Source organism: Halichoeres trimaculatus, unplaced genomic scaffold, assembly GCF_033239565.1.
Source record: "Halichoeres trimaculatus isolate MK-OKI-2021-1 unplaced genomic scaffold, fHalTri1.1 fHalTri1_scaffold_4, whole genome shotgun sequence".
Classification (NCBI taxonomy): domain Eukaryota; kingdom Metazoa; phylum Chordata; class Actinopteri; order Labriformes; family Labridae; genus Halichoeres; species Halichoeres trimaculatus.
In genome coordinates this window covers 25,907,757-25,932,676 of record NW_027437182.1, presented here as the reverse complement: position 1 = coordinate 25,932,676, position 24,920 = coordinate 25,907,757, and the positions used below count along the sequence as shown (strand labels likewise).

The 24,920-nt window shown below is 42.1% G+C and overlaps 2 protein-coding genes across 3 annotated transcripts in view; both read left to right on the top strand.

The window, feature by feature from the left end:
* notch2 (notch receptor 2) overlaps window positions 1–13,065 on the top strand; it is a 54,063-nt gene extending 40,998 nt beyond the window's left edge. The window contains exons 15-35 of one of the 2 annotated variants that reach the window (XM_074667720.1): window positions 477–622; window positions 748–861; window positions 957–1,076; window positions 1,160–1,312; window positions 1,559–1,787; window positions 2,137–2,338; window positions 2,563–2,716; window positions 2,894–3,078; window positions 3,175–3,307; window positions 3,962–4,213; window positions 4,449–4,561; window positions 5,626–6,158; window positions 6,251–6,592; window positions 6,709–6,851; window positions 6,946–7,147; window positions 7,485–7,572; window positions 7,717–7,870; window positions 7,952–8,268; window positions 8,439–8,586; window positions 8,902–8,999; window positions 9,648–13,065. In XM_074667720.1, coding sequence (XP_074523821.1) covers window positions 477–622; window positions 748–861; window positions 957–1,076; window positions 1,160–1,312; window positions 1,559–1,787; window positions 2,137–2,338; window positions 2,563–2,716; window positions 2,894–3,078; window positions 3,175–3,307; window positions 3,962–4,213; window positions 4,449–4,561; window positions 5,626–6,158; window positions 6,251–6,592; window positions 6,709–6,851; window positions 6,946–7,147; window positions 7,485–7,572; window positions 7,717–7,870; window positions 7,952–8,268; window positions 8,439–8,586; window positions 8,902–8,999; window positions 9,648–11,084 — 5,263 coding nt within the window. In that variant the 3' untranslated portion in view covers window positions 11,085–13,065. Of the gene's footprint in view, window positions 1–476; window positions 623–747; window positions 862–956; window positions 1,077–1,159; window positions 1,313–1,558; window positions 1,788–2,136; window positions 2,339–2,562; window positions 2,717–2,893; window positions 3,079–3,174; window positions 3,308–3,961; window positions 4,214–4,448; window positions 4,562–5,625; window positions 6,159–6,250; window positions 6,593–6,708; window positions 6,852–6,933; window positions 7,148–7,484; window positions 7,573–7,716; window positions 7,871–7,951; window positions 8,269–8,438; window positions 8,587–8,901; window positions 9,000–9,647 lie in introns of both variants that reach the window. The other variant, XM_074667719.1, reaches the window with a different exon arrangement.
* A 500-nt stretch (window positions 13,066–13,565) lies between these two features.
* Window positions 13,566–24,318, top strand: slc35a3a (solute carrier family 35 member A3a). Its single transcript, XM_074669192.1, has 8 exons — window positions 13,566–14,052; window positions 14,205–14,414; window positions 14,863–15,017; window positions 15,169–15,291; window positions 19,687–19,861; window positions 22,135–22,253; window positions 22,404–22,537; window positions 22,655–24,318. The coding sequence occupies exons 2-8, from the start codon at window positions 14,225–14,227 to the stop codon at window positions 22,743–22,745; spliced, it is 987 nt and encodes a 328-aa protein (XP_074525293.1). The 5' UTR covers window positions 13,566–14,052; window positions 14,205–14,224; the 3' UTR covers window positions 22,746–24,318.
* Window positions 24,319–24,920: the final 602 nt, after the last annotated feature.

The window sequence follows — 24,920 nt, the reverse complement described above, 5'->3', positions numbered from 1 at the left end:
AACTGGAAAAAAGTCAGACTCCGTTATCGATTGGCACTACTTTCTGCTGCGTATCACATCGCCGCGCGGTGCATCCAGCTGACCGACGCGCATTGGCACCGTCATAACAACTTAAAAAAGTTAACGATGACATGTCTGACTACGACCCTGATAAAGATGACAACAACAGTTGGACTGGTGGTCAAATGCTGTCTCAGTTTTTTTTAACTCCCTTTTCTTTCCAAGTTAGCGCAACATTTAAAGGGGCTGTGAGGTGTTTCAAAGTGATCTTGAAAAAGTCTCTCTTCTAGATATATGCCTGATAGTAATCCACACTTTAAAATGGGATTATCAGTGTCAATTTAGGTTATTTCAAAATGCAGATCCCCTCACAGCATCTTTAAACTGCAGTGTCAGCAGCTGCACAGAAAATGACCTTATTATTATTTAATTGTGGCTGATTTTTCCAAAGTTAATCCCCCTTGTTTTGTTTAAAGGTACCACTGTGAGTGTGAAGCTGGCTGGGTGGGACATCACTGTGACGAGGAAAAGGATGAGTGTCAGCCCAATCCATGTCAAAACAACGGCATCTGTGTGGACCGATTTAATGGCTACACCTGTCAGTGCCAACCGGGATTCAGAGGTAATAATCCTTAGTCTGAATATTGCACATTTTCAGTAAAGACAGAATCACAACTTGTTTTTTACTGACTGAAAGCTCTGGTCCTTTACAATAAATGCCTGATTTACCCTCCCTCTGTTGTGAAGGTTTGAGCTGCGAGAAGAACGTGGACGAATGTTTGTCAGGGCCCTGTCTGAATCAAGGCATTTGTATAGATGGAGTGAACAGTTACAGCTGCCAATGTAGTCCACCATTCACAGGTTTGTGTTGTCATATTATCATCCTATCAACACACTGTCTTACACTCAGAATCATTAAGTAACATGCTTTGTGTGTATTTCTTTCTGTCAAACAGGAAAACACTGTGAGGAAGAGCAGGTTCCCTGCGCCTCTCACCCATGTGAGAAGGGAGGAGTGTGTCGACCATCCTCAGACTACACCTCTTATATCTGTCAATGTCCCACCGGCTGGCAAGGTATGTGTCTGCCAGACTGATTCAATGAGAGGAAACTTAAATGCAGTTAACCCTAAAAGCTGTCATTTGATTTATTTGGTTAGGACCACGCTGCACCGAGGATGTGAATGAATGCAAAAAGAACCCCTGCAAAAACGGCGGTCGCTGCATCAACAGCTATGGCAGCTACACTTGTAAATGTCAGCCTGGGTACAGTGGACACAACTGCCAGACTGACATTGATGACTGCTCGCCCAGTGAGTTTCACTTAGACTTATTCAGACGCCTACAAGCACCAAATCTATGCACTTTACAGCCAGACCTCTGTGATATTCTGTGACAAATCATCTGAGACTTAGAATGACTGATTTAAATACACATCAAACACAAATAAACTTCAAACAAAGAACAGGAGAAAGTATTTTGCACGTATATTACTTTAGCCAAGCAGCTATTGCAGTGCATGACCAGGATCAATTGTATATTCATCGTCTGCTCCACAGATCCCTGCCTGAATGGAGGCTCCTGTGTGGATAGCATTGGGAGATTCTCCTGTGACTGTCGCCAGGGTTTTGAAGGGGATAGCTGTGAGACTGAGGTGGACGAGTGTGCCAGCCAGCCCTGCAGGAACGGTGCCATCTGCCTGGACTACGTCAACAGCTTTGTGTGCGAGTGCCGACCAGGCTTTGATGGAATCTTGTGTGAACGCAACATCCCTGAGTGTACCGAGAGGTGAGCCATAAAACTTGTATTTTATCGCCAGACTTGATTGCTCTGTGCTCTTGTTATAAATTTTTCCTGGATTAACATTTTTTCAGCAGTAACTGCACAGAATGAGTGATAGTTTTGTGGAAAACAAATGCCTTAGTTTTAGTTAACTTGATGGTTAGCAACAGAACACACTAAAGTTGAATACCTGATTTCACCAGTGTTCACAGTACTTAATACAGATGGATGAAACTTTTAGGAGTTTTGTTTTCTTGTTTTTATTTGTTTTTATGCATCTTCCCCACTCTCACCCTTATAAGAGATGCTTTTGTATTAACACTTGGCCTCCTTTTTTTCTGTCTCCTCCTCACAGCTCCTGTCTAAATAATGGCACTTGCATTGATGACATTAACACCTTCTCTTGCCGTTGCCGTCCTGGTTTCTATGGGGCCTTTTGTGAGTACGAGCAGAACGAGTGTGACTCTCAGCCCTGTAAAAATGGAGGCACCTGCACCGATGGCCTGGACACCTACCGCTGCACCTGCCCTGTTGGCTACAGTGGACGAAACTGCCAGGTAAAGTGTGTCAGCAACAGTGGGTTTCATATTCATTTTATATATTTTGATTTGATTACCACCTAAGAAGATATTGTCTGTGTACAAAAATCGAATGCTCCTGAACTGTAGTTAACAGTAATCCACTGTCTTATTAAGAAAATTGGTTTAGTTTCATTTTAGAAACATGATTTTAGCCACAATTTCCAGTCACCTTGGACTCTCATTTCCTTTTTCCTATGCAGAATTATGTAAACCTGTGCAGCCAGGTGCGCTGTCTCAATGGCGGCACCTGCTCTCAGACAGCTAATTCCTGGACCTGCCACTGCTCATTGGGATGGACGGGCTTATACTGTGATGTCCCGAACCAGTCCTGCCAGGACTTTGCTGCCACAAAAGGTGAGAGGCTATTTTCTGTTTCTGTAACTGTTTAAACGATATCTGTTTGAGACTAAGAAACACATAGTACTGCAATGAAGCTAAACAAACTAAAGTCTTTTTCTCTTGCTAAGTTCAAGGGTAACATTTCTTTATGTTTATTAATTATATTACCCTTTTCTTGTTATGCATCTGTAGGTATTGAGGTGGAGAATGTGTGTGAAAACGCTGGGCGATGTGTGAATGAGGGCAACTTCCACAAGTGTCTGTGCCAGCCAGGATACACAGGCACCTACTGTCAAGACAAGGTTGATGAGTGCAAGTCAAACCCTTGTCGAAATGGAGCAACATGCAAGGACTACCAGGGCACATACGAGTGTAGTGTAAGCAAATTTTGTACTTTTTGGTGGTGATTTAGGTATTGGAATAACCAAGAGGCTATGTTGATCCAACTCCTGTCTCTTCTGTCACTGATCCAGTGTAAGCCAGGCTTTCAGGGGGTGAACTGTGAGTATGATGTTGATGAGTGCCACTCTAAGCCTTGCCTACATGGAGGAACCTGTATCAACCTCATCAACCGATTCGCCTGCGCCTGCCCACCTGGAACACATGGTGAGTCTGTTTGAAAGAGAAGTACTTTAATATGTACAAGGGAGGATTATATTTTAAACTCTCATGAAAACATTAATCTAACTGTTTTAACTCTAATACAGGTGTAAAGAAATATTCCAGAAAACATTTTATACTATAGGGAAGGACATAGAGGAAGTGGTACCATCCCATGTATTTTTGTAAAGAAGTATGCGATGCTCAAGTGCATCAGTCAGAATATTATTTGTTGGTAGGTGATGAAAAAGCTGTTTTGGTATCAGAGAAAGAGCTCAAGGAAGCTCTGTGATCAGGCGCTCTTAGGAAATGAGAGCATAAAAAGAAGAAGTCTGAACTGAAGCTGAAAGAGACCAACTGTGTGAAGTGGGTGCCACCCAGGGGGCTTCTGCCTTAGAGAAGGGCTATGATCCTTTTTCCGATAGTTTTATTATCTAGTTTTTGTTTTGTTTTTTTTTAAATACAATAGTTTCAGTTATGAGCCTCATTCTTATTTTTGTTTCATTTAATGAAAATGTTTTTGGCTAATCTAGTTTCCATTGTTTCATTAGATTTCATTGACAATAATGATCTTAGTAGGCCCTCTAACCTGTCTTTTGTATTCATCATTTCATGAAGAAAGTTTTCTTACTTGGCTCGTAACACTGTTCTTTTCTGTAGGGCTCCAGTGTGAGATCAACGTGGACGACTGTGCCCCTCAACCCGGCTCCTCTGAACCTCGCTGTAGAAATGGCGGCCAGTGTGTGGACGGCATAGGCCGCTACACATGCTCCTGTCCTCCAGGGTTTGTTGGAGAACACTGTGAGGGCGACCTCAACGAGTGCCGGTCTGGGCCCTGCCATGCCGCTGGCAGCCTCGACTGTGTGCAGCTGGTCAACGACTACCAGTGTCGCTGTCGACTTGGATACACTGGTACAGTCTTATTGGCTTATCAGAAGGATATTAAAAAACATTTTATTCTGTTAATTTTATGTATTAGAAAACTGGCACAGGAACGACATGTCATTAATAAAACAAACCTAAACAATGAATGTTATAACTATAGAAAGTTATTTCAGGTTTTACAATAGGATAAACTTCTCCCATTCTTCCATTAAAAATCATGCAAATAAATCATTCCTTTTGATTGTGTTATTGTGTCTTCCAGGTCGTCATTGTGAGTCCATGGTGGATCTGTGTCTGTCCAAACCGTGTCGCAATGGTGGAGTCTGCTCAATGAACATGAGCTCAGCCCATGGCTTCATCTGCTCCTGCCCACCTGTAAGCTCCTTAAAGTCATACATTTTTATATCTTAACAGTTTGAAGTGATTTCATTTGGTTATTCCCCTCCTGAATGCTCTGTTTTTTACAGTGAAAGCAGGTTTTACAGATGTTTTCCACCATAAGCTTCTTTTAGCTTCCTATATAATTCTAATGTAGACAAATTGCACCAGGTTATTTTTTGTATTGTGTAAAGCCGAAAGTTGAGAATTATTTCGTAATATTATTGCATGCCAAATAAGGTTTTTGTTCTTTATTTCCAAAAAGCTGTGCAGCACTTTCAAAAGATAAAAGGTACCATGTTTGGCAGAGGTGCAAGAGAAAAAAAACACTCATTTCAGCCAAACTACCAGAGATAGAACTGCAATTTATCAATAGAAAGACAATCAAGTGACTTTCCTTCATTGGCTTCACACTAACAAGTAATTTTTTAAGCTACCAGTTTGTATTTATATTCTCCTCCGTCTATTTACACATCCTTTTAGACTTAGCATGAAATGATAGCTCCACTTAGCAGGGCACAGGTTACTGTGAGCAGTTTTGAATTAGAATTCTGTTCAAGTTTTCAGATGGAAAGATACAATATGATCAACTAAATACAACCCTCTTAATGATTTTTTTGTTTTTTTTGTTGTTTCCAATAATTTCAATAATTGAATATCACTGAAGTGTGGAAAGATTATGGATATGTTTAGTTTGTCTTTAAGTTAATAAGTTGTATATGATATATAATTCACCAGCATACGAGTTAAAAAGTTCACAGCTGACATTACTACCTCACTGTTTCCTTTTTTTACTCTTGCTAAAACATCTTTTTTGTACTAAAGCTTGATTTTCTTCTCACTAACCTCTCTACTGCTCCCTCTTTTATTCTCATGCTTCAGAGGGCCTCACCATGGCTGAGGTATGGTAGTCAAGCAGCTGATTATAGGGAACTGTAGCGTACATTAGTTATTAGTTTAGGTCTTTAAGTATCATTATGGACCCTAACATATCAGTAGTGAGGCCAAAGTTTTAGATTTGCTTCACTGCTGTCTCGACTAAATATATTTTTGTTTTATAGGGCTTCACTGGATTTAACTGTGGTGAACTAGAGGGCTACAGTTGTGAGAAGCTTCGCTGCCAGCACGGTGGGCGCTGTGTGGAGTCAACAGTTGGCCACCTGTTCTGTCAGTGCCAGCCTGGCTTCAGTGGGCCTCACTGCGAGAACGATCAGAGGTGTCAACGGAGCTGCCAAAACGGAGGAACCTGCGTCAAAGACCCATCCAACCCTTACCAGTACAGCTGCCGCTGCCCCATGCACTTTTCCGGACGATACTGTGAGAACACCCTCCCCAGGACACACTCCGCCTGCCCTTACCTGCAGTGTGAGCAGCAGTCTGGGGATAAAGTGTGTGACGATCAGTGTAACAACCACGAGTGTCAGTGGGATGGAGGAGACTGCTCTCTCAACTGGCGCCAGCCGTGGGCCAACTGCACCGCCACTGTTCCCTGTTGGGATTACTTCAAAAATGGAAAATGTGACAAGGAGTGTGACAACGCTGGATGTCTGTTTGACAGCTTTGAGTGTCAGGAGACCAAACCAGCCTCTTGCAAGTATGTGACCTTCCTCCGAATCACTGTTTACTTAAGTTTTATATGTAATACTGTTGATAACGATGTTGATGTCCTTTGCTTATGTATTTCAGGTATGACAAGTACTGTGCAGATCACTATGGTAACGGAATCTGTGACCAGAGCTGTTACACGGAGGCTTGTGGCTGGGATGGCCTGGATTGTTCCTCTGACACTCCAGCCAAACCAGTGGACGGCTCGCTGGTTATTGTCGTTCGGCTGCAGCCAAAGGAACTGCTCGGAGACTTGAGGGGTTTCTTGCGCTCACTCGGCGCACTGCTGCACACCAACCTGAAAGTGAAACTGGATGAAAACAAGAACCCAATGGTGCGACCCTACTATGGTACGGAAGAGGAGCAGGGTCGGCATGCACAGAGGAACAGACCCAAGCGGGAGCTGGAGAAGGAGGTTATTGGGTAAGGATAACTCCTGAGGGGTTACATCACTTCTCTTCTCTCAGATCTGAAACTTGGTCACTGTAAATGAATCCCCAATATGCTACCATCAAGTCATTAAGTGTTTGTTTGCGCAGATCTGTGGTCTACCTGGAAATCGATAACCGTGAATGTGTCCAGAGCTCTGTGGACTGCTTCACCAGCACTGATGAAGCAGCGTCCTTCATTGCAGCTGCACACATCAAGGCTGAACTTCCTTACCCTCTTGTATCTGTTCATAGTAAGTAGTCCTATCAGCCAGCCATTGATAAAAATAATACTGCTTTGCTTTTAAGTAAAAACAAACAAATAACTGCTGTTAGATTTGCCTCTAGGTGACCGAACAGTTCCACCGAAGTCCCCTCTGCCATACCTGGTCGGAGTAGCTGTGGTTATTATTCTGCTCATCCTGGTGCTTGGGATGCTGGCAGCCAAGAGGAAGCATAAACATGGTTTACTGTGGCTGCCTGACGGCTTTATGGCCTCTAAAAACGACAAGAGGAGGGAGCCTGTGGGACAGGATGACCTGGACATGAAGTGAGTGGATCAATAGATGACCAACTTGTGACCAAGTGTCTCTAAAAGAACATGCTGTTAGATACAAACTACTGAGTGAGCATCATGTGAGCCTGACATATCATGTTAAATTTTCAAATTAAAAAAAATACCCAAATTTGTCAGATAACCTTAACTTAAATAGCCAGAAAGTGTCAGTGGCATCAATACAAGGCTGAAGTTATACTAGCCTGCATGAGAATAGCATTGGTGTTTAAGAGGCTTAGAGAAACTGTGACATTTGTGCTGTTTTCTGGGTAAATAACGATCAGAACAAGACACTGCTGTCCCTCATACACTTGTTTTTTTCTCAAATCAGGAATTTCAAGACCCAGGATGGAGCCATGATTGATGGAGGTCAGAGTCAGAGATGGCTGGAGGACGAGGTCCCCAACAAGAAACCAAGAGTAAGTCAAAGTAGAGAGGAACAGTCAAAGAAAAGCAAAAAGATCAGAAGGGGTTTAAATTGAATTTGAGTTGAAGCGTCTTTGAAGCAAGAAGAGGTTTATGATCGTTGTGAATATTATTTCACATAGCAATGCTTGTTACAGACTGAAGACAAACCCTTGCTGCCTATGGCGATGGATGGAGGCATTGACCGCAGGGAATGGACCCTGCAGCACCGCAAGGCTGCTGACATCACCCTCACTCCCCCTCAGGCTGACCTCGATGCCGACTGTCTTGATGTTAATGTCAAAGGGCCTGGTGAGAAAAAAGCGCCCTGTTAAACATTTTAATCTGTCTAGTTTTCAACATCTTTGATTCATAATGGTTTCCTCCTCTCAGATGGCTTCACCCCTCTCATGTTGGCATCCCTGCGTAACGGCGGCGGTCCGGACTGCAGCCTGCATGAAGAAGAGGAAGAGAGTGGAGGGGACGAGCCTGGACCGAGTGTTATTTCAGACCTGATTGCTCAGGGAGCCTCTTTGATGGCCCAAACTGACCGCACAGGTGAAACAGCCCTTCACCTGGCTGCCCGCTACGCCAGAGCTGATGCTGCCAAGAGGCTGCTGGACGCTGGAGCTGATCCCAACGCCCACGACAACATGGGCAGGACTCCACTACATGCCGCTGTGGCCGCTGATGCCCAGGGAGTCTTCCAGGTAATATCACTTTCTGACCCAGGTTCAAACATTCTGGTTCCAATTAAACTGTCTTAACTCACAAAACAAAAGTAAAGGTAACTCCAGTGATGAGATAATAACTCCTGAGATCCTCACCACTGTGGGTTTGATGAATTATCACATTTATGTTTCTGTCTTCATCATCTCAGATTCTGATCCGTAATCGAGCAACAGAGCTGGATGCCCGCATGAATGATGGCACTACTCCACTGATCCTGGCAGCCAGGCTTGCCGTGGAGGGCATGGTGGAGGAGCTGATCCACTGCCACGCAGACATCAACGCTGTAGATGACCACGGTCAGAAAACCTGTCTTACATTCATTTTTTACCCGTGAAGTCTTTTCAGTACCGTAAACAACACAGCTCATTTGAACAATTTTCAAGTCCACTTTTACACCCTCTGAGATTTGTGCCAATGTTGCTTCATGAATTAAAACAACCATCCCTGTGATTGAGTGATTTGAGAGCTCTGATAGATACGTTTTTTATCCTGAGGGAAATTCATGAATTAGTTTAGTTTAATTTAATTTGATTTAGAGGAGAATGAATTGAATGTGGGTGAAAAATTACAACTTTTGATTTTGTTTCATAATTGTTTTTCCCACCTTTTAGGCAAATCTGCTCTGCACTGGGCAGCTGCAGTTAATAATGTGGAGGCAACCCTGGTGCTTTTGAAGAACGGAGCCAACCGTGACATGCAAGACAACAAGGTCAGTCATTTTGGTCTTAATTATTTTTCATCCCGTCTTGAGAAGGTTGTTTTGGTCTCGCATCTAAACTATTAAATCAGCATTTAAATAGAGCAGATCAGTGTATCTAGGATCTACTAAGCATCCTTTTCTTACTGTAGTCTTTAGTTTGACCAAATGTTTTTTATTTGTTAATCCATAATTGGCATTTCTTACTGTAGTGTCAATTCTAAACTTCCAAATCATTTGTACAATCCTTTTTAAACTGTATTTTAAAGATTCACAATTTGCCGGCCCCTTTTTATCCTTGGTTTTCAGTTGGAACACTGAAAAAAACACTAATATCAAGATGTTAAGCTTCCACTTTAGTCTTCACGTTTTATCTGCCATGTGTGGAATGGTTTGCACATGACTTTTAGACTGTATTGGTTTATATATATATATATATATATATAAATATATATATATATATATGTAAAAGATACCTGTGATTTAGAATTAGTAAAGAACATATACAAAACTATTACATCAAGTATAAAACAATTAATTAACAAAATGTAATAATAAGGACTCATCGGGAGAATTTCTAATATTTTTATATTTATTGAAACTTTTTGTCAGCATGTGTTGCACAGATGTGCATGTTGATATTTGTTTTTTTTTTTTCAGGAGGAGACTCCTCTCTTTCTTGCGGCACGAGAAGGCAGCTTTGAGGCAGCTCAGGTGCTCCTTGACCATTACTCCAACCGTGACATCACAGATCACCTGGATCGACTGCCGCGGGATACAGCTCAAGAGCGTATGCATCACGACATTGTGCGCCTGCTAGACCAGTACAACCTGGTTCACAGTCCACATAATGGGCCCAACCACATGGGTGGGGGAGGAAATTCTTCTGTTATGTGTGGGGCCAACGGAGCAGGTTACATTGGCATGCGCCCCGGGCCACAGGGGAAGAAGAGCAGGAGGGGTGGCGGTGGGGCAAAGGTGGGAGGAGTCAGTGGGGGAGCTAAGGATCTGAAAGACATGAAGGCAAAGAGAAGAAAGAAGCCTGCGGGAGGCGAGGGTCCAGCTGCAGGGGCTGGAGCAGGAGGAGGAAATGGAGGAGGTACGGGAGGAGGGAGCGCCAATGGCGTGAAGGCAGCAGGTGCACTCCCAGAGAGCTCCGTCACCATGTCACCTGTGGACTCCCTGGAGTCCCCACACTCATACACAGCTGATGTTTCCGGCACCGTCTCCACCACGGCAAACTCGCCTCCACTCCTGAGCAGCCCCACGTCCAGACCTATGCTGCCTCCTGTCAGCCACATGCTGGGACAGCAGCAGGGCTGGGTTGGCATGACAAAGCACGGCTACAGTGGCCACATGTTTGGCCTGGTTCAACACCAGATGGGGGGGTCTCACCCCAGCATGGGCCAGCACCACAGCCAGGGCCCCATGCTCACTCCCATGAACGTCACCATGAGCCGAGAGCAGCTACCACCCATTGTCACGTTTCAGATGATGGCACCTGGTGGAGGCCAGGCCATGATGAAGCAGCCTCAGCCGGGGCAGGTCCAGGTCACACAGGCTCAGGGGCCGACCCAGAGCCAGGGGCCCGGCCACCTCCACTGCTCCCAGAGTCTCATGTACCAGATGCCGGAGCAGCTAAGCATGGCCCACGGGCTCTCTCACACCATGCAGCACCCCCACTCCGTCACCCATGGGGGCCACAGTGGGATTGAGGGCCAGTCTCGGCCGCTGCCCTCTTACCCACCCATGCAAAGCCCGGTGGATAAATACCCCACTCCCCCCTCCCAGCACAGTTACACCACCGCTGGCTCAGAGGGCACCACCCCTGGCCACTCTGCCCACCCACCGAGTGAGCACCCATATCTCACCCCTTCACCAGAGTCTCCAGACCCCTGGTCGTCCTCCTCCCCACACTCCAACTCTGACTGGTCTGACGTCACCACGAGCCCCACCCCTCTTGGGAACCCCCACCATGCACTGCCATCTTCACACCACACACACATTCCAGAGCAGGTGCAGCTGCAGCCGCAGTCGCAGCAGATGCAGCAGGGCTCTCAGCAGCCGCAGCTGGGAAATATGCAGGTGTTTGCGTAGACTGGACCGAGGAAAGCAGAAACAGACTGACTTTTGGGCTCTGTGTAGTGAAAAAACACAAAGTAACTCCTCTGATGCTTTTCTCTCCTCTCCTGTTAGTTTGCGTTGTCTTTTACCATAGTAATCAGTCATTTACCCTTAAATGTTTTCTCCTCTTTGCACTTAAGAAAACTCTGCGTATAGTGTCTAAATCATTATTGAGTATTATCATCTTGACTTTTAAAAGTTCTCAGAGCCAAAAATCTTTGGAGTTAGCTGCCAGTCACCAGCTTCATTCAGTTATCCATGAATTTCCTGAGATTCCAGCTGAGGATCCTCCACTCTCTGTTGGCCAGGTCAGACTTCTTTTCAGCCTCTGGCAACGAAACAGAAACTATTTATGGAGGGATCCTGGAGGAGCTGCTGACCCCATGGCTGTTAGCTGTAACGGATGGACCCTGAAATCAGACGGACTTGATATCATCTGCTTTTGAAAACATTGTAATTTTGTTCTGCTATATGCTATCCTTTTTGATGTGTAATGTGATAAGCCTGCCAATACTAACTCCATGTTGAAACCATTCATGTTTCTAAATGATCAGTCACATTCAGTTTATGCTTTAATTCAGCAGATCTACCGAGTTGTTGCTTTAATATTTCTGAATTCATGCATTTTGTTCAATGTGCTGAGGGGGGGTGGGGTTTACAAAATGATGTTGCATGACTAGGAAGACAAACACCAATAACTTTACAGTAAACAGAGGTGTAAACAAACATCTTGTTACTAAATTTCTCTGTATTTGTGCAAAGAAGTTAAATGTATAGACTTTTTTATTACAGTTATCAGTGTTTCCCATTGAATATTGTCTCTCTGAACCCTCGGAAGGTTAAGTACGTGTACGTGATGCGCTTGTTGTCGGTGCAGCAAGAGAGCAGAGTGTTTCGCTTATTTTGAAGGCAGTTACTGATACAATCAGATAGTTTGAGTGCAGATGTCTTGCCACAGACAGTGTCATTATACTTTGACTGTTGTTGAGGGATTCATGTAGAAGCTTGATAAACTTTATGCAAACAAAACATTAGTTTTAGTCTGTTTTATGATGAAATGTACATAGACACACTGCACATTCTGCTTGTTACTGAGCTCAATTTGGTTGTCGACTTTTTAAAATGTATTTTTGTATAAATTCTGTTCGCACTTCCTTTTTGATCCTGAATGTTACAGAGGTGCATGTTCTTCCTTTAAAACTGCCTCTTGCTAAATGTTTTCCAAAATCATTTAACCAGTTTGGCATTTTGCTTAACTACAATCAGCGTATCTGAGCACCTTTTAATTGTCATGATTCATGAACCAAGTCTGGAGGTGAGTAAGGGTCAATAAAGTATTGTTGCTTTTTTTGTCTCCATTCTTAAGGTTGATGTGGATCGTAGCGTTTTGTGACTACTCAGTATACACAGACAATCATTCAGACTTTTTATTTTAAGACTCCAAAAGGAGGCATCAGTGTTTCGAAGCCAAAAAAAATCAGCCAAAAACATTCATTTCTTTTTTTGTTGTTGTTGGCTTTTGCCCTCATTTTATAGTTGTGATCGGTTCAGAACTTAACACACCATGAACATGCCACACACACAAAAAAACATGTTCTTGTGTAAATGTATTGACTACTGCAAGTCTCAGAAACAAAAAGGATTCATCAAAAAAACATCTATTGAATCTAATGATTTTATACTTTTGGATTTTCTTTCTGTACTTGTGTCCAAAATTTTGAGGTTTCAGTAATTGAGTATGTCAATGCCTTTCATGTGCAAGACTGGTCTCTGTGTTTTGTATATATATTTTTTACTTTATTCTGTTAACCAAATAGCCTACAATGTACATGACATATGAAGTAGTTGTCACCATGTTTGTATGAGGTAGAAGAACTAAAACTGATGATAAAATAAGTCATCTGTCATAAAAGAAACCCCAAAATGATCAACCAAATGTGCTTACTGAAATAAAACCCAGATCTTTATAAACTCTTGTACTGGTCTTCTCTTTGGAAAGAAGTTTCTGTTTGAATTAATGATCATGTTATTTGTTAAAACTATTCTGTTGCTTCCCTAAAGAAAGTTATCTTTTTTGCCGGAACGTGGCTCAGTCATTATGTTTTCATACATTAAGTTTCTTATATCAATGAACTTTGCCTCCTCTGGTTAAACTATACAAGTATTAAAAGATTTCTAAAGGGTGGTTACTTTTTTATTGACACTCCCTGGTATTTCGACTTAAGAATTGAGTTTATTCTTGCTAACGGCTGGTTTTCCCAGCTATACTGAGACTACCACACAAGAAAAAGCTCTTACTTTGAAAGGGAACACTATGGAAAGAACAATTTCCGCTTTGAGTTCTGCAATCTTCCCTCCGTTGGACGGACTAAACTATAGACTGAGCTCTCCGTTAGTGTTTTTGAAAAGTTTTCTGGTCTGAAAAAATTAATATTGTCCGGGCAGTCGGTCTAGTACCATCACGAACCAGGAGTGCAGTTTGTTTCCGGTCCAGCGGGAGGCGCTGAATCGCACCGGAAGCTTTGACGCGGGATCGAGGAAGAAGTGTGTACACGGAAGTCATCCAGGATCCCACTGCATGTGTTTGTTTCTCTTTGTAGACTTTACAGCTTACTTCGCCAGGCAGTCAGCGTTCAAACGAACAGCCATGGCTCTGAATGAGGAGGCAGGTGGTGTAAGAAGCCAAAGAGGATAATGCTCATCTATTCGATGACACTTGAGATCCTCAGCGGGTCAATGGACGCCAGGACTTAATGTGGAGCTGTTTTGACAGCTGGATCGAGCCCCCAGTACCTGATCCGTGTGCCTGGAAGAGAGAGAGAGACGGTCAGAACGGACAAAACTGAGGGGTTTAATTCTTTGAAGTGGTTTACTCTATGTAGAGACGAATTCACTCGTCAGTGGAGTTATTTCTCAGCGTCATTGAAGGAGGGGCAGAAAGGTGAGAGCCTCTCTCGTCTCAGCAGTGTTTGCTTTATGAGTCACAATTGGTCTCCAAACTCGATGCCACTTAAATTTATTTCTGTCTCTCATATCTCTGTCAAGTGTATTCCAGTTAAACTTTTCCTTAAACTTTACCTCTGTTTGATCCAGCTTCCCACCGACCAGTGGCCATGGCCTCATCCCGACTGAAGTACCTCTCTTTGGGTGTGCTGGTGTTCCAGACCACCTCCCTGGTGCTTACCATGCGCTACTCCCGCACCTTGCAGGCCGAGGGCCCGCGGTATCTGGCCTCTTCAGCCGTGGTGGTGGCCGAGGTCATGAAGATCCTCACCTGTGTGCTGCTCGTTTACAAGGAGCACAGTGAGTGCACATGGACATAGTGCAATGAGAAAAAATATGCTAAACCCTCATTTTTTAGTGGCTGGAACAAGATCTTGACTAGTATTACTGAATACCACACAACCATATTACGCTGAAGATGAAGTATTGTATGTGATAAAGACTGAGAGCTGGATTTCAGCTCTTATTTTTGTACTAATGTTTAAATATAGTCTTGTTTTAATTAATACTGCATCATATATATATATATAAAAAAAAAAAAACACCCAAAGAACATAGGACACAGTTTCCTTTTAACATCGTGGGCTTAAAACGATTGTTTAAGCCCAGGTTTTCTTCTCAAAAAAGCATTTAAAGAGCTTTGAAAGTACTATTAATAACAGTAAATACTTAACTGTCTGATACATTTTCTCTTAAAACATGTGATCAGGTTTGTCAGGTCACTCTTGTCTCACTGTTCCCTTGTCAGAGTACAGCATGCGAGCCCTGAACAGTGTACTGCGTCAGGAAATTGCACATAAACCCATAGAAACACTGAAGCTGGCCATCCCCTCAGGAATCTACACGCTGCAGAACAACCTGCTGTACGTCGCCCTGTCCAACCTGGATGCAGCCACCTACCAGGTACAGCAGATCTCAGAGGAGATCATTGAAACCTGTAGGAAAACCAGGCTGAATGTTGCACACATTGGAGCTGATCTTCATTCCTAAGCCATTCAATGAGCACATTTGTTCATGGACCATTTGACCTCTTTCCTGTTTTTTTCCCCATCAGGTGACATACCAGCTGAAGATCCTGACCACAGCACTGTTCTCAGTATCAATGCTGGGCCGCAGACTGGGCATCTATCAGTGGCTTTCATTGGTAATTCTTATGGCTGGAGTGGCTCTTGTGCAGGTACAGTACAAATTAATACTGGTTAATTTGCTTGAATGTAAATCACATGATTACCACCTCCAGTAAGCCAGAGAATATCCACCCTGTGTTTTTTTAAAGCTCCTGTGAGGAGTTTTTTTTTAGCTTTTAATAAAAACACACTGCACATGATGTTTGTATACCACATACAAAAATAAAACAAACCATCAATGAGAAAATTTATATCAGACAAGGTGATAAACTGAGCACTACTTTTTCATGTTTTCCTCTGCAAAGATTCTTAATGAGTGATGGCTTCGACTGTTAACGACAGCAGGATGAGAGTTTTTGTTAAAAAGCACAGTTTTCACATGTGCCTGACCAAATTAGAAAAAAGATTAGGCGTTTGTTCACAATGCCATAAAAGACACAAACCCAAAAGTTATTCACAGTAGCTTTAAGTGACTACAAATGATTTTACAGGCACAGAGAAGGACTTTGATTCTGAGTAGCTGCTGTAACATTAGATATTAGTATCAAAGCTGGCTTCTGTTGTATAATGATTCAGCAATGTTTATCTATAAGGGAGTAAAGATAAGATGATTGGAATAAGGTATTGAATCTTTACAAGGGCTGAAAATAACCAACAGATATGCATCTGTTATAGCAACCTTCACTCTGTACACTTTTTTCCATAAAAATGCAGCCCGAGTTGCTCAAAGGAATGTTTGTGGTTGTAAGAAATATTGTGTGGTAGTTTGTTTCGTAATAGCTGCACAACAGCTTTTCATTACAGTTGCTGAAGTTGTTCCTCTAGTTTCATACTCAGATTGAATTTAGTTTTAGATTTTAAACATTATTTAACAGCATTTTTTGTGGAAGAGGTCTTCATTTAAAACATTTGTTATCGAGAGCTTATCCCAGCTGTGTGCAGGTGGGGGACAGGTACACCCTAGACTGGTTGTCAGTTGGTCATAGAACTAACATGGAGACTTGTGCTCACGACTAGTGACAAAGGAGCCACCAGTTAACCTGATGAGCATGTCTTTGGAATGTGGGCAGAAGCTAGAGAGTCTGGCGAGGGCCTCTGAATGGGGTTAATATGTGCATATACAGAAAGGCCCAAGCTGGGATTCAAACAAGGGACTGTCTTACCATGAGGCGTCATAGGGTGTGCAGCCCTTTTTGATTAAGATTTCAAATTACAAGCTTTTTTCTTCTGCAAGAGTAGTGACTGAATGTACATCAGGTGTTTGTTCTTGTTAACTTAGTAAACTTTGTATTCATGCTTGGACCTTCTGCTCTCCCTGAATGGTCACCAGTTAACAGGAAGCATTTCAGTCTTCAAGCAGCTACCATCATGAAATGGTGGCAGCATGTTTTGGTCCAAAAAGCCAATAAATCAAGCACAGCAGCATTGTTTCCAGGCTCTCATAGCCCCTCTGTTCAGAACGGAGCCACTTAGTCTTGTCTTCTCCTGAGATGGGAAGCTTGTTCATAGAACTACGTGTTTGTTTACAAAAGATTTCTCTCCAGCAGCAGGTAGAGGAGTGGGCAGGGAGGGGGTTTGGGGGTATCTGCTCTGGTGGACCAATCAGGTCAGACTTGCTCCTGATTGGTCAAAAAAGAGAATCGCTGGCGTCAGCAAATCCCCAAAATCCAAACAGCTGGTTTTGGGTCAGGATTTTACACTCACAAGCACTACTAAGTACAGGTTTTGTCATTAAATATCACATTTTGTGGGCTGGGAGGAAAGACAAAGACCCACAAATTTCACTCAAAGACTTAATAAAGTGATTTTTGCATAATATGGGACCTTATAAAAAAAGGAATCTGTGAATTGCTCTCTCTGCCTCTTTGCATCCATGTCTGTACAAAATCTGCAAAGAGACCTTTATATTCTCAGAGAGAAACTTGTTCAAAGAAAACTGAAAGAAAAAAAAATCTAAGGCCTGGCACCACTGAATAAATATTTTCCACCAGCGGTTAGGCAGTTAGGTGGTTGGTGGCGATAAAAGATGAAGCGTTCGCTGTTGTGATATCACTTCCCCCTCAAAACAAAGAAAATGCCAATCATTCAGTGTTTCATCAAATCCCTGATCAACCCTGTTAGAACACTTAAAGAGAATCACAATAGAGGTGGAGCACTTGATGAAACACCTTAGTGGATCTGCAGGATCAGACAGGTACAGTGTTAACCCCTGAACAGCGTTACCTGCGGTGTGAGAGTAATTTTGCTATCACACCCTTTAACAGCTACAAATAAGAGCAGATTATTTATGCAGAGCAGACAGCTACATCAGATGTGTTTGCAAACAATGACGCCCACTATAAAAATAAACCGGCTAAAAACACAGCATGAGTCTGCTGCAAAATAATCATCCTGTTCTGCATTAAAACAACTTCTCAATTTCACTTATATCACAGGTCGTTACTTCTCACTCAGCAGGATGTGTTTTGCATGATAGAGGAGATATGTTTTATCGCTAACATACTGAGATGATCTTAACCCAAGAACCATATTGCTCTGATAAATGTTTGTCTCTGAGTAAAAGTGCAGCGACAATACTTTTCTTACTTTGCACAGAGATCATCACCTTTTTCCCCTTTTTTTGCATTAACACTCATTTTCCTGCTTACTGCAGCACATAACGCAGGAGCTCACACTTGTCTCCTCTTTTACAACTCTGCAAAGTTGTGAAGAAGCCTTTGTGTAAATTTCAGGTACCGAGGATTATGAAGTGAGAGAAGGAGAGAGCTGAGCTCATCTGTTAAACATTACATAGAGTTTACTTTTAACTGAGTCAATGAATGTGGGTATGTTTGCACAAGACAAACTAACACACCAGATGTTTCATTTCATCCAAACACATGTAGCATCAGGTTTAATGGTAGGATCTGTCTGCTCTCTGTTATAATCACTTGGATATACATTTGTTTCGTACAGAGCTTATTCCAATGGCGGTGCTTGAGAGTTGAATCACAACAAAGCTTCCCAGAGAAAGAGTTGATAAGTGATCAAAATGCCAGTGTAGGTCTTCCTGGGATTTACATTTAAAACTAAGATAGAGATACATGAGCAGCACAATGTATTGAAATAAATGAACAATTTATCTGTAAAAAAGTGTCAGCTTTAGTTGTTAAAAGTCCCATATTCTGCTCCTTTTCTGCAGTTTAATATGGATCATTGATGTCTTCATTAAATGGTAGTAACATGTTTTGGTCCAAAAAGCCAATAAATCAAGCACAGCAGCATTGTTTCCAGGCTCTCATAGCCCCTCTGTACAGAATGCTCTGATTTAGTGGGCGTGACCTTCATATGTAAATGAGCCACCGCTGATACCGTCCTGCTCTTCCGCGTCACTAAGAGCGGCGCCACGAGCTCTGAGTGCTCAATGTTTAGAAAACAGCGAAGCTCGTTTACCGTAACATTACAGGCTAAAACAACAGGCTAACCGCAGCTAAAGTTAGCATCCTGAAGCTAACACAGAGACAGGGGGGACACTGAGGAAAAGCTCTTACATCTGCTCCACAGCACACAGCATTTAAAATACTCACATTTCCAGGGTCTGAGGTTTGTTGGTGGATGGTTGGTAATGCGCCTGGACTCTGGACCAGTCTATTCACTAGCCCTCTGTTGTACTGTCAAAAGTTGGAAAAGCAGTCAGCCGTGAAGTGACTAGCTCACACATGCACAGTTTTACTGAGTGTAGCTGGCACATTTCCTTGATAAATGAACTCTAGCCACTTAGTCTTGTCTTTTTCTGAGATGGGAAGCTTGTGCATGGAACTATCTGGCTGTTTACAGCCAAAAACAGAGCAGTGATGGCTTTTCAACTTTGGCATTCTCCTCCCAGCTGCTTGTTTTAGGTCAGGATTTTACATTCACAAGCACTACTAAGTACAGGTTTTGTCATTAAATATCACATTTTGTGGGCTGGGAGGAAAGCCAAAGACCCACACATTTCACCAAAAGACTTAATAAAAAAAGTGATTTTTCCATAATATGGGACCTTTAACTGTTGGACACTCATGATCCACATGCTAGCTATTATACAGATGACATGACAGTTTGGTGCTTTACATTGTTTCTGAACAAGTCAGGTAACTTTTACAGTGATCTGCCCCCACCTCAAAGAGTGCCTGTGCACGCTCTCACAGAGGTCAGGACAGGATACAGTGAAGTGGTTGCTGGGCAACATTTAAAGCTCAAAAAAATCCTGTATGGTTGGTAAACTTTCTGTTTTTCCTGCTTCAACTTTCACCCCATGAGCCTTTAACCCCAGCCTGCAAATACTGACATTAAAGATCTTCACCTTAGGGTGGTCATGCTTGTGAGCAGGCTATCATTTGAGATTTTCTCTCACCTGAAAACCATTTGTGAACTGTCAAGCTCGAAGCAGGATGTGATCCTGATGTTTTCCGTTGTGTTTGCAGTGGCCCTCAGAATCGGCAGAGACCCCAGAGAAGGAGGCCCCCTCTGCAGGCTCCCAGTTTGTGGGTGTGGCAGCAGTGCTGGTGGCGTGCTGCTCCAGTGGGTTTGCCGGTGTCTACTTTGAGAAGATCCTCAAAGAGAGCAAGCAGAGCGTCTGGGTCCGGAACATCCAGCTTGGTTAGTATTCATCGACTTGTTGAACCAACCCTGTCAACTTGAAGGGAAAAACAGCTGTTCTTTCACAATTTAACTCAATACACTGTAAAAGTTGTTTTAGACTTTATGATCAGGGGACCACTGTTGACAGTTTGGTTGAAAACAGATGAAAAGGCTCTAACAAGCTTCTGTGTTTGAGCAGTTTCTTCTCCTCTGTACACAGAGCCAGCTGGGCTTTTTACCTCAGATATGTTTTCAGCAGAGATGAATGTTCCTGTCTGGTTTATTTTTACCCTGGAGCGTGTGAGGCATGTGTTAAGTCTCCTGCGATTCTGGGGTGTGTGCTCAGAGCTTTTTCACCTGCATTAAATTCAGATGCTAAGATCTGCAAAAAAAGGGGCAGAAGAGAAAAGGTTTTCTTTGGTTGTTGTTGATGATGGTGTACATAGTTTTTGAAAGGGAAACAAGAATTGTAGAAGAAGGGGGTCAGGAGTCGCCACTAGAGTGAATTTATTAACTGAGAATTTTAAAATCCAGTCAAAGTAAAATTACAAACAAAATGCAATACAGGTAACACTTTACTTTAGAGGTCTGCAAATTTCATCACACTTAGGTTATAATTAGACAAAGTTTTTTCTTATTTCTTTTAAATTATCCCCCAAATTTCATGAGAATTTGGTGATAATTAGCACATAACTTCTGGACAGATTCTGTTTTGCAGTGCACCTGTACTCACAGTGTCTATCACAATCAGGTAAGGCCAATATACAACCCCACTCTTGGTGAATATCACGTCTGAAGTCTTCAGTTGTATCATGTAAAACATTATAGACCTAATCATAAAGGTTTATCACTTTGCATGTAATCTCAATTATGCATATCAAGAAACTGGGTACTAAAGAACTTGGTGAAATTAAATAACAAATAGCAAACTATCAACTGCTTATTGGGAAATTGAATTATTCACTTAACATTTCAAAGGTAATTATCAGAGGAAACAATGAACCTAACTTCTGTATTCAAGAACTTAGCAGCTATTTATCACCTGCTTCTCTGGAAACAGCAGAAACATTGGGATACTTCTAAAAACGTTTTGTGGTGGGTTGTGATTTAATTTCAAATAAATTATTTGATTATTAACATGTTCTTACCTTACAACTTGGAGTAAATTTCAAAGAAATTGAAAAAAAAGTAACCTACCAATTGTGACTTGCAACGATAAATTACATTATCACATTAAAAAACATTATTTTTAAGAAGTTATGTGCTAATTTTAAAAAAGTTCGGTGCATATTTCAAACAAATAAGAAAAAACTTTGTCTAGTTATTACCTAAGTGTGATGAAATTTGCAGAACTCTAAAGTAAAGTGTTACCCAATACTAGGGCTGAACGATTTTGTAAAATAATGTAATTGCGATTTTTTTGTACCAATATTGCAATTGCAATGAAGCATGCGATTTCTGGGAGGGACATTTATCTTCTGCATTATTCACTAAAACAAAGCAACATATCATTATATAATATGATGAACACAATAAAGTATACTGTTAACATATAAACAATTCTTTCCGGTCGGCTAGGACGACATGTTATGATGAAATGACATGAATTGATAAGAATTACATGTCTTTATCTAATTATTACAATCACAGCAGAATACTGACTGATTTAACTTCAAGCCTTGAAGACATGTAATATTTTTGCCAGAAAACAACATATTGACTCTTGCTTGTTTTAAGAAAGAATGAGTACAGGTTACTATATTCCCCCCAGAACTGTGTATATGAAACTTATTTATTCGTTTATTTATTTTAATAGCAGCCTTTGGGATTTAAAAATTACATTTTATTACGTTGCGATGTCGGTTTCAATTCAATTAATTGTTCAGCCCTACCCAATACACTGTTCATTTGAGATAATCCTGAGTGTTTTTGGTTTTGTAGACTAGTGATTAAGCCTGAATTTATATTTTTTCCCCTTTAAACAGCTGAGCAATGAATCACTTGAAGCATCATTCGTCAGCAATATTTACCTGTGTATCAGTGTTCTTTTGTACCTTTTTTTTTTTCTTTCACAATTCTTCAGTTTCTTGTCTCTGAACTTTGTCAGAGTTGCAAGATTCAGAGTTAAACTCTAGAATTTTCATTCAAGTTTTAGAAGAGCCTTATATCTGTGCTGCTGCAGATGTTTGCTCTCACGTTGACTTATTTTCATAGTGTGTAAAAAAAAGTGTGTTTATGCCATCATTAGAAAAGTGTTTGCTCATTCATGTATTTCCATGTTCTGTTCCCAGGAATGTTTGGTCTGGTGTTTGGTCTCTTTGGGATGCTAATGTACGATGGGGAGAGGGTGAGGGAGTCAGGAATGTTCCAGGGATACAACACAGTCACCTGGACGGTTGTAGCTCTGCAGGTAACGCTCAATTGGCTGATCCAAAACTAATCTAATATATAACCAAGCCTCTGGGCTGAGAGTCTTCTTATTTCTTGGATCAGACTCTCTGTAGGCCAGTTCAGGTCATGCCTTGGTCCATCTGTGTCTGTGTGTTTGTTGTTTCTCCAGGCATTGGGGGGTCTGGTCATTGCAGCGGTCATCAAGTATGCAGACAACATCCTCAAGGGCTTTGCTACATCGCTCTCCATCATCCTGTCAACGCTCATATCGTACTTCTTGCTCCAGGACTTCGACCCTTCAGGGTAGAAAAATACTTCTTATCCCTCCCTCTCCCTCAGCCTCTGTCCTGTGAAATCTTCATTGTCTGTCTCATAACCACAATTTCTCCAGCTGACAGTTTTGTCTTCTGTCCTCCACAGCGTCTTCTTCCTGGGGGCCATTTTCGTCATAGCAGCCACTTTTCTTTATGGCTATGAAGGCAAGCCCTCCCCCAACCCCAGCAGGGCGTAGGACACTCTCGGCTGACAGTACAGCAGCAGGAGGTAGTCCTGTTGAAGCATCAAGATGTGGAGGGGGGAAAGGAGGACTGAGAGCTGGAGGGGAAGAAGGGGAAAGGTCTTCATCATATATTGTGATCACAAACAGGCAAAGAGTGCAGGGGAGTAAGAGGAGGAGGAGGAGGAGAGGTAAGCACTGATAACCGAGGACAGAGTGAGAAAGAAGGATAAAAAAAAACAAGTGTGCATTATGCTGTGGTTGGTTTTACACACCTGAAGTGCCTCCACTAAGAAGGGTAAGAAAACTGTGGCGAGACATGATTGTGTTTCTCTGTTTTCCCTATAAATACCGCTGTAGAGATAATCCTGGCTGCCACAGCTCCAGATCTGGAGACTTTTCTTGTCAGGACTGAGTGATTTAATTTCTTATTGAGGATCCATTTGACTGCCAGTCACTGTAGCTGCCACAGTAATACACCTGAACAGTGAAAAACAAGAGGCAGACGTAGGGTAGTAAGCCCACACTGTTGGCTGGTTCACCTCAGAGTTGCAGTATTTATCTTTCTGAGTCTTTTTTTGTCCTACTTTGAGCTTTGAAAGCACATTTAGTCCCAGAACGAGCCCTCCATGAGCAGGTTCTTGCTGTAAATCTGTGAACAATACACTGTAATGTAGTTGAGGTTAGCTTTGGGGCCAGGGTCGGGGTCTGAGCTCTGTGAAGAGGTAGGGTCAGTCCAGAGCTGAAGAGGCAGGTCTGCCACCCAACACGTCAATGCACTGGGGGCCTTTCACCTGTGGTTGCATAGGATTTACAGCAACCATAAGGTATTGTTTCCTTAATTACGGCTCTCATGTTGTTTTTGGTTCAGCTATTTTTGGAAATGGTTTTTGTCGCCAGGCAACATATTTTCACTGAGGCGTCTTGTATAACATATGTGTCTCAGCCCAGGATCTGTTTTACTGAATGACTCTGGGCTGTCTGTATCGGGTGGGGTACTATGATTAGAAGTAATTTGGGTTTATCAATAAAATGCTGAAAGAGAAAAATTGTATTTAATTGATAAATACTGCTCTAGATTTGAAGAGGGGTTATCTTTTGAAGATATTGTTTTCCAGGTAGACGTTTCCCCAGCGTGGTCAAGATAACTTGTAAAACTTGAAATTATGCTAATCTCGGGTGTAAATATTCACACCATTTAATCTATCAACCTGGATAATTTGTCTGTGTAATTTATTCATTCATCAAACAGGAGAGAACATGACTTTTGGAAGCCATTGATGACGAACATCTCGTCCACTTTGTCCTGAGCTCATGTGATGATATAATCCATTGATGTGTTTTTAGGATGAGTAATCAAATTACTGGATGTGGCCCAGCCAAGTCTGAACAGACTGATTTGTTGACTCTCTTTACATCAGACTTCTGAGAAGCATTATTTCCATCAAAAGTAACATTCATCATGATTTGACCAGTGGTTTTCTTTTGGAGCAACTTGTTTTGGTTATAAAGCGGGTATAATTAATAACTTTATTATTTTGTGACCAATATGTGAATCTTTTATAAAAGACAAAAAATTCAAACATTTCAGAGTTTATTTTTTATTGTGTGTCCTCTCAGACCTTCTGCACACTACAACACCCACATTTTATCCTGACCTGCCAAATTCAAATTCATTGCTGTAAATTCTCACTGAAGTACAACTCAGAGTGCAGAGCATTTCTGTAAGATATTGTTTAACAACTCATTTTTAATCCTTAAAAGATCCCATATTATGCTCCTTTTCTGCAGTTTAATATAGATCATTGATGTCTTCATGAAATGGTAGTAACAAGTTTTGGTCATGAGCTCCGAGTGCTCAATGTTTAGAAAACAGCGAAGCTTGTTTACCATAACATTACAGGCTAAAACAACAGGCTAACCGCAGCTACAGTTAGCATCCTGAAGCTAACACAGAGACAGGGGGGACACTGAGGAAAAGCTCTTACATCTGCTCCACAGCACACAGCATTTAAATACTCACATTTCCAGGGTCTGAGGTTTGTTGGCGGATGGTTGGTAATGCGCCTGGATTCAGGACCAGTCTATTCGCTAACCCTCTGTTGTACTGTCCAAAGTTGGAAAAGCAGTCGGCCGTGAAGTGACTAGCACACACAGGCACAGTTTTACTGAGTGTAGCTGGCACATTTC

What these genes read in the sequence shown, in the direction of transcription:
- slc35a3a (XM_074669192.1), top strand. Translation starts at nt 14,225, where the DNA reads ATGGCCTCATCCCGACTGAAGTACCTCTCTTTGGGTGTGCTGGTGTTC. An exon ending in GCTCGTTTACAAGGAGCACA is followed by an intron (nt 14,415 to 14,862) that starts GTGAGTGCACAT and finishes TTCCCTTGTCAG; the next exon opens with AGTACAGCATGCGAGCCCTG. An exon ending in TGGATGCAGCCACCTACCAG is followed by an intron (nt 15,018 to 15,168) that starts GTACAGCAGATC and finishes TTTCCCCATCAG; the next exon opens with GTGACATACCAGCTGAAGAT.